Here is a 9,132-nt window from a genome sequence, read left to right on the forward strand (position 1 = left end):
AGAGAGAGAGAGGGGACACAAGCAGGGGGAGTGGGAGAGGGAGAAGCAGGCCTCCCGCTGAGCAGGGAGCCCGATGCGGGACTCGATCCCAGGACCCTGGGACCATGACCTGAGCCGAAGGCAGACGCTTAACGACTGAGCCACCCAGGTGCCCCAGCATCCGACTCCTGACCTCAGTTCAGGTCTTGATCTCAGGGTCGTGAGTTCAAGTCCCACATTGTGCTCCACACTGCGCTCAATGCTGGGCATGGAGCCTATCTAAAAAAAAAAAAAAAGAAAAGTATACAATTCAGTGGCTTTTAGTATATTCACGGAGTTGTGCAACCATCACCACAATCAGTTTTAGAACATTTCATCACCCCCCAAAACAAACCCTTGTACCCCTTAGACATCATCCTCCAAACCCACCACCCCTCATCCCAACCACGAATCGACTTTCTGTAGATTTGCCTCTTCTGGGCGTTTTGTATGAACAGAACATTCAGTAATAGCATATGTGGCCCTTTGTGACTGGTTTCTTTCACTTAGTTCATGTTTTCAGAGTTCGTTTATGTGGTAGCATGGATCAGTCCTTCCGTTTCTTTTAACAGCCAAGTAATCTTCCATTGTAACATCTGGAGAAAAGAGTGGATCTTTGAAAAGGAAAGGATCTTAGGACAGGACAGTATGGCTGTCACATCGAGTCAGTGGTTGGGCTCTGGCTGTTTTTGAGGGCAGGCAACAGAGGTTTGGGGCTTCAAGGGTTTTGGACTCCATCTGGAGAGCCATAGTGAGCCACAGAAGGATTTTGAGCAGGGGAGGAACAATACATGAACAGAGATGGCAGCACAGAGGTGGTACTGCCTATGAACTTGGTAGGAAGGAGAGCAGGACCTTGAACCTGGGTGTGGCTGGCTCCAAAGCTTGTCTGTGACCCTTGAGTGCCTCCACCATCAGGGGAAAGGTGGGCGTATACCTGTTACCGACTGCTGGCCATCACGGGCAGCAGTTTACACGCGGGGTCCCATTTAATCCCCAGGGCAGCCTGAGAGGAAGCTGCTATTAACAGCCCCGATACAGGTGACGCGGCTGGGGCGGAGAGAAATCAGCTCCTGCCCCTGAGACCAGTGAGGCTCTCTCCGAGCCAGGCACTGAGCCCCGCACTTTCCATGTATTTAATCATTCAACCCATACAACCACCCTTTAAGGTAGGGAGTTTTCAGATCACCGTTGTGCAAAAGAGGAAATAGAGGCACGAGGTGGTTAAGAGACCTGTTCAATGTGGCGGAAGTACAGGGACAGGTGGCATTTATTAAGCGCTCGTGGCATACTGAGGAAACAGTTTCCATACATGGGAAACTGAGGCACAGGGAGGAAGTCACTCGACCAAGGTCCGTCGACCAGTGAGAGGAGAAACTCAGTTTTCTCTGGAACGCCATGGAGGGCGTGGGGCTGGGTCACTGGGCAGGGGGCAGCCTTAACGCTCCTTCGGACCCTCCACCCCACGCCCTCTGCAGGTGAAGCTGTGTGACTTCGGCTTCGCGCGCATCATCGGCGAGAAGTCGTTCCGGCGCTCGGTGGTGGGCACCCCTGCCTACCTGGCGCCCGAGGTGCTGCTCAACCAGGGCTACAACCGCTCGCTGGACATGTGGTCGGTGGGCGTGATCATGTACGTCAGCCTCAGTGGCACGTTCCCCTTCAACGAGGACGAGGACATCAAAGACCAGATCCAGAACGCCGCCTTCATGTACCCAGCCTGCCCCTGGAGCCGCATCTCCTCCGGAGGTGGGTGGGGGCGGGATGGGGCGGGGAGTGGGCGGGGCCACAAGAGAGGTGGGCCCGGAAACATCCAGGCTGTGGGGGTGGAGCCTGGCGGTGGGTGGGGCCACAGGGAGGGCGGTCCTTTAAACGGTGCGGTACCTTGGACCTGGAAGCTTGGGGCAGAGGGACTCAGGCGTGTGTATGGAATTAGTCAGTCCTAGTACCCAGTTCACAGGAAACGAAGTGCTCCAGCAGCACTGAGACAGACACCTGGCGCTTTGGGGGCCGAACAAGGTTTGGCCTGTCTAAGGCGGGACCAGGAGAGGGACTACTGGACCTGAGGAAGCCATACAGCTGGGGTGGCCAGGAGAAGGGGCGGATCCTTCCTCCCAAGGCATTGGCTGGGGCCTGGAGTCTTTGGGGTTACGACCCCGAAAGGGTTAGCCTTGCAAAAGCAGTGGTGCCGGAGGGCAGGGTTGAGGAACGAGGGCCGGGCTAATTTGCTGGGTGCTGGGCAGACTTGGGCCTGGGGCCGGGGGCAGGTCCGGTGATGAAGGGGCCTGGTTTAGGAGCGTGGCAAGAGGAGGGGCAGGGTCATGGAGGGTTTCTGAGGCTGTCCAGAAAGACCCATCCTGAGACCAAAATCACCTGGACCTGTGAAGAGGAGCGAGTGGGGGGAAGCTTAAGGGTAGGGTGCAAGGAGAGGGGAGTCAGGCCCGAGGCGGACACTGGGATCCAGGGGCTCTGCTGTTGTGGCCGGCTAGTGGTACTGGGGCTTGTGACTTGGGCCTCAGAAAGTTCCCTCGGGAGGCCTATAATGTTGGGGCCCGAACAGGTGTGGGGGTGGGCCTACAGTGGGGCTAAGATACTGGGGCATGTTAGGAAGCTGTAAGAACAAGGGGCAGGCCCTAGAGCCGGGGAGCTCAGGAAGACAGACAGAGGATGGGAGGGAGGTTAGGAAGACAATCACTGTTCATAACAGTTTATTCAACAAGCATGTTGAGTGCCTACTGTGGGCCCGGTACTGACTGTCCTAGGTTCTGGGAATACTGGGATGAGTTGGAAATAAGGGGTCGTGCGGGAAGAAGGTTGTTGAGGAGGGAAGGAACCTAGAGGGATATGGCCTCATGGAGCAGGCAGAGAGGGGGATGACATGGGGGTTAGTGCAGGAAAAGGTGGCAGCAGTGGGCCCAAGAGAGGTAAGCACTAAGTGATAAGAATGGATTCCCGAGTACTGCAGTAATACTGCAGGTCCTCAGCGTTGTGTTTTTGGACCTGCTCAGGAGTCTCAGTCAAAGTGCATCAAGTATGCGAGAATGAATTTGGTGTGGATGGACATGTGTGAGGGAGGCCGTGTGGACGAGGCCTATACTCAGAGGGGTTCACACAGTGAGGCCTTGTCCTTCAAGGCTCCTGATCAAGGAGACAGCTTCGGATGAGTGCCGGCTTGTCTTGAATGCCTGACAGTCGCTAATTTTTCTTTTCCTAAAGAACAGGCCTATCTCTGAGCCTCAGCAGGAAACCACTGACTGACTGCCTTCTAATAATGTTGTTTTATTTTCGTTTTATTTTTGTGAACATGGCAAGTGATCTTTGGATTTTCATTGGCCGGGGTGATATAATATTGCCATTACAAATAAATTTATTTTCCCCTTAAGTTTTTCAAGGGGAAAATGAATTTTTAAAAAGTGAAGTGATTTAAAGCCAAATGTTACCGATTTTTGCTTTGATCAAATACTGACGTGACTCAGATATTTAAATATACAGAAGGGTCTGCAGTGAAAATCCTCTCTCACTCCTTTGTCTGCCATTCTTCCCAAAGGCAATGGCTATTACAAATCTTTTAAATATGTACAAGCAAATATATGGACATATATTCTTTTATTTCCTCCTTTTACACAAGTGGTAGTGTACTCTACATGCTGCTTTTTAACTTGCATTGTCCTCTTCACCGTATATCTTGGACCAATGGTTTGGCTTAAAGAAAAAAAAAATTTTTTTTTTGAACATTTTATTTATTTATTTATTTATTTTAGAGAGAGAGCATGTGTGAGCAGGGAGAGAGGCAGAGGGAGAGGGAGAGGGAGAGAGAGAATCTCAAGCCGACTCCACGCTGAGCACAGAGCCCCATGCAGGGCTCAGTCCCACGACCCTGAAATCATGACCTGAGCCGAAATCATCACCTGAGCCGAAATCAAGAGTCGGTCGCCCAGCCAACTGAGCCACCCAGGCGCCCCTGGCTTAAAGAAAAATATAAGTGAAGAATAGTACAGGTGTACCTCTGTATGACAAAACTTATGGAGGTGACATAGGAATGGGGAAACTGAGGGAGAGGCTTGGTGAAGACATGTAGGAGCTAGTGTGTATGCAACGTCGGGGGAGAGGTGGACAAGATGGTAATTTAATGAGGAAATGAGTGGGTGAGCGATTGGTGCCAGAGCAGAAGGAAGGCCAGGATGGTAGCAGGTCGGCTGGAGTGGCCTGTTGGAGGAGGGGCGGCCCCTACCGCGCAGGGCTGGAACTGTCTGTCTCCTTCCCGCGCAGCCATTGACCTCATCAACAACCTGCTGCAGGTGAAGATGCGCAAGCGCTACAGCGTGGACAAGTCTCTCAGCCACCCCTGGTTACAGGTGATGCAGGGGGCGGGGCTTGAGAGCAAAGGGGAGGGAGGTCTCATTGGCTGGGTTGGAGGAAGGGGTGGAGCCCGATGGCTTATTGGCTGTGTAGGTGGTGAAGGCTGCAGGTAAATTTCCCGTGGATCCGGAGAGTGGCTGAGCCTCCTATTGGCTGGGCTGTAGAAGGAGGCGGAGCTGAATTTCTATTGGCTGGGCAGGCTGCGAAGGGTGTGGTTTCCCCTTCATTGATCCCGGGCCTGTCACTGGCAGGGCAGGGGCGCAGCTCAGCCGCTATGGGTCGTGCTCTGTGCAAGCTAACCCCTGTTCTCCCGGGCCCAGGAGTACCAGACGTGGCTGGACCTTCGAGAGCTGGAGGGGAAGATGGGTGAGCGGTACATCACGCACGAGAGTGACGACGCGCGCTGGGAGCAGTTCGTGGCAGAGCACCCTCTGCCCGGGCCCGGGCTGCCCCCCGATGGGGACTTCGGTGGGGACTTCGGTGGGGCCCTCCCGCCGCAGGACCGCGAGATGCAGGGGCTGGCCGAGCGCATCAGCATCCTCTGAGGCGTCGTGCTCCCACCTTGGCTGCCCCATGATGCTGTCCTCCGGTCCCCGGAGAGCGCCCCTCCGCACCGTCTCAGCGAGGAACTGTTCTAAACAGAAGCGCTTCCTGCCCAAGATGGATGGGACACACCCCAGGAGAGGAGCAGGGCGGGGGCCCGTGGCGGGTCAGGGATAGTTATTTCCAACCTGAATTCCCCAGCAATTAAAACGAACTCATCTGTGGCCCCATGGCCTCGGTCTCTGGCCACACCGCACTCTCCATCATGAGTCTGTTATTCACCAAGACGGAGTTCCCCTGGAAAGAGGACTGTCTGAGAATGAGGCGGGAGGGAGGGGGGATGGGAGAGGTGGGAGAGAGGGGGCTGAAGGCGGAGGAGTTCTGGAAGGAGGACCAACTGGGGTGGGAAATTTGGAGGGAGGACTACCAAGAGGGAGGACTAGAAGGGGGAAGATAGGAAGGGTAGCATAAGGAGGACAGGGAAGAGAAAAGCAAGAAGAGTTCGAGATGGAACGAGTATGCCAGGAGGGGAAGATAGATGGATGGAGGAGCATGACTAGAGGGATAGAGGGTTTAGAGCAAAGTAATCCCATGGCTTGTTTGATCCACTTTTTTGGTCAGTGGTATTACTACTAATCACAACTACTAATAATGACAATGCCATTAGCACAAGTCTGGTCCATAGTAGAAACCTGACCCACAATATTTAGTATTTTAAATTGATGCAATGACTTCTCTACACACCAAATGTGCTCATTCACTAATTCATTCATCACGCTGGGTGCTGGGTGATGCTGGGGACACGGTGGTGACTGAGACAGCCCAGACCCTTCCCTCAGGGGGTTCACCATCCCGTGGAGAGACAGACCTGTCTGGGGACAGTGATGACCCAGAGTTGGTGAGACTGGGATAGGGGAGTCCAAAAGGGTGGGGCAGCTTTGAGCGAGCCTGAGGGTCAGGAAGGTGGGTCTTCTGATCTGACTTCTCAAACCTCATCTTGGCTCTGAGGTTGTAGGCAGAGGGAACATCTCTCCACCTTTGACCCCTGACCTCCAGATTCTCCAGCTCCTCATTGTCACAGCTGAGGGCAAGCGATTGGAGCGTGCACTGAAACAAGCCCTTTCTAAACACTCAGACTTACACACCATAAAGACTTTCCTGAACCCTGGAAAAATGGGCTAGTACAGGGAGCTTACTCTCTGAGGCTTCCTGGTGTATGTTAGCTAGCCCGTCTGCTGGTTGGCTCCGGAGCTACAGCTCTTTGATTTAAAGAAGCGCAGAGGGGCGCCTGGGTGGCTCAGTCGGTTAAGTGTCTGCCTTTGGCTCAGGTTGATCCTGGGATCGAGCCCCACTTCAGGCTCCTTGCTCAGCGGGGAGCCTACTTCTCCCTCTCCACCCCGCTCGTGCTCTCTGTCGCTACCTCTGTCTCTCTCAAATAAATAAAATCTTTAAAATAAAATAAAGAGGCTCAGATGAGCCTCAGTCAATGAGGATCTCCAAATGAACAAGAATGCCTTTGAGGCATAATTCGAGCTAATAATATTGGGAAATATTGGAGTCTCTTGGACTGCATCCTCAATGCCTCTCCCTCTAAAACTGACTGGCCTAAGATCCAAGGGGGTAGACAACAGAGAGACAACTCCATCTCCAGTGATAGAACCAAGCTAAGAAGTGCATGGACCAAATACTCAGGTCCAATCCTGAATAAACACACTGCTTCTATCTTGACCACCAGTTTCGTTAACACCCTGAGACCAGGAATTAGAGATACGATCATAAACATAAACTTAGGGGCGCCTGGCTGGCTCAATCGGAAGAACGGGCGCCTCTTGATCTCCGGGTCGTGAGTTCGAGCCCCACGTTGGGTATAGAGATGACTTAAATGAATAAATAAATAAAAACTTAAAAGAAAAAAACCCATAGGGCGCCTGGGTGGCTCAGTTGGTTAAGCGTCTGCCTTCGGGTCAGCATCCCAGGGTCCTGGGATCAAGTGCCGCATAGGGCTCTTTGCTCAGCGGGGAGTCTGCTTCTCCCTCTGCACCTCCCCCCACTCGTGCGAGCGCTCTCTCGAAAAAAAAATAAAATAAAATAAACAAATAAAATCATTAAAAAAATCCATGATGTCAGATGGAAAATACCTTGATTGCAGAATTCCATGAGGTAGTGCAACATCATGAGGATGCCATGGCAGATCAAATCAAAGCCACATAACGTCACTTAAGGCCCCACAACTTAAACATTAGAGAAGAAAAAGCCCATCCTATCAGGGCTATCGGATACCACCAACCCTGATCTTGACAGAGGCACAAACTTGTAGGGGGTAAAATTTCATTTCTCCAAGGATTCCCTCCTGGCAGGCTTTCTCTGTGCCTATAAATACCCCTCAAGCCACAGGTGAAATGACTATCCCCATTAGTGGGTATCCTACCCCATTTTAGACACAGGGGCCACTCCCTCCCCATAAATATCTCCCAGTTCCCCCCTCCCCCTCCGTCAGTACACAGCAATGATTAAGATGAATCCCGCAGTTTGCCACGTGTTTACGCTTGTCTAAGTCCCTCTGTGACTCATTAGGCCCCCTTACTACCCAGTGCGGTTTATACACAAACTACTCCAAGAAATCTTTCAGGAAGGGATATTCTTTCCATCTGGAACGTCAAGATTTCATGTTCACAAGAGAGCCTATGTCTCGAAGTCCCGGACTACTCCTATCCATCTCAGCCCGCTACCCCTCCTACTCCCCTGCCCCCTCCCAAAAAAAGCCATCAACCTCTCCCTCAAGTCCACATATTCAAGACACGCTGCCCCGCATTCTGATTCTCTTTGGGCCTCAGCAACATAGGGTGCATCTTGGAGGCTGAACCTCTCTCCAAGTGGAAATAGAACCTTCATGCCCTTCCTGAAACTGACTTCACATGCCTCCACCAGTCACTCGGGGTCTCCCAATCCCAGCTCCCGGACTCTGCAGCACTCCCACCTTGTCTGTCTAGAACCCCAGGGTTACCACGGGAATATGGCTAGTCCAAGACCCGTAGGCCATAAATAAATTAGTCAAATCTAGGTTCCCGCGAGTTCCCACTCCAAACACTGTCCTGGCCTCTCTCTACCTTCCAGCACCCCCCACTTTACTGGATTAACACCTCCTCTACACATTCTTTCATATCCCTCTACGTCTGATTCACAGTCTTTTTGTTTTCACCTGGGAAAGTCAACAATACATGGGGACAGGTGTGCCTCAAGAGTTCACCGAAGCCCCTCCTTACTTTTCTGGGACTCTGAAGGCTCATTTGCGGGATGTGGTTTTCCCTCGCAATACGCCTCACATCCAAAATGTGGCTGATCCCTCACCCAGCTCACTCTCTGATGCTCAATACTTACCCCAAGCCCTTGCTCACAGGGACACAAGGTATCTAGGGAAGGATTACAGCCACATAAAGCACAAGTGCACTATCTAGGACGTGACTTCGCACCCGAAGGCTAACTTTATCCACGGAATGAACTTATCCCATCGTTAATTTCACCTTTTACCCAAGACTAAAACGCAACTCCAGGGGTTTCTGGGCCTGTTATGGGTTGAATTGTGTCCACCCCCCCCCAAAAAAAGGTATGTTGAAATCCTATCCCCCAGTATCTCAGAATGTGACCTGATTTGGAAATAGGATGGTTGCAGATGGATCGAGCACCATCCCCTCAAAGACCCCTCCCAACTCACCACTTGATTGTCACAGCAAAACTCTCCCTATCCCTAGCATCTATGAGTCAGGATTTATGTGCTCCTTCCACAACTTCCCTAACGGCCCCTTCAGGGGACTCAGTCTCCGGAAACTTTTATGTGGTAAATGACACGGTGACAACCCTAATGGCAGGAACCACCTCCTCACTGAACTCACCCAGATTTTCCAGCTATCAAAATATTGCTGATCCCGAGTCAACTGGTGCCGCTCACAATTTCTCTTGGTATCAGTGGTATCACCCGTCTTGTGACTCATTTCATGGTCCCAGTCCCGTCCCTGCATCTTCTCCTTGGTTTTCCACCTTTTTTCTTAAAAATATTTTCTTTATTGGGCGCCTGGGTGGCTCAGTCGTTAAGCGTCTGCCTTCGGCTCAGGTCATGATCTCAAGGTCCTGGGATCGAGCCTCACATCGGGCTCCCTGCTCGGCAGGAAGCCTGCTTCTCCCTCTCCCACTCCCCCTGCTTGTGTTCCCTCTCTCGCT

The 9,132-nt window shown here is 52.3% G+C and overlaps 1 protein-coding gene across 2 annotated transcripts in view; it reads left to right on the forward strand.

Annotated features, from left to right (window-relative positions):
- PRKD2 (protein kinase D2) overlaps nucleotides 1-5,169 on the forward strand; it is a 33,521-nt gene extending 28,352 nt beyond the window's left edge. For both annotated transcript variants that reach the window (XM_032388851.1, XM_032388850.1), the window contains 3 exons: nucleotides 1,497-1,764; nucleotides 4,285-4,370; nucleotides 4,695-5,169. In XM_032388851.1, the coding sequence (XP_032244742.1) occupies nucleotides 1,497-1,764; nucleotides 4,285-4,370; nucleotides 4,695-4,919 (579 nt within the window). In that variant the 3' untranslated portion in view covers nucleotides 4,920-5,169. The remainder of the gene's footprint in view (nucleotides 1-1,496; nucleotides 1,765-4,284; nucleotides 4,371-4,694) is intronic.
- The last annotated feature ends 3,963 nt before the right edge of the window (nucleotides 5,170-9,132 follow it).

The sequence above is a fragment of the Phoca vitulina genome, unplaced genomic scaffold (assembly GCF_004348235.1).
Source record: "Phoca vitulina isolate PV1807 unplaced genomic scaffold, GSC_HSeal_1.0 scaffold52, whole genome shotgun sequence".
Lineage (NCBI taxonomy): Eukaryota > Metazoa > Chordata > Mammalia > Carnivora > Phocidae > Phoca > Phoca vitulina.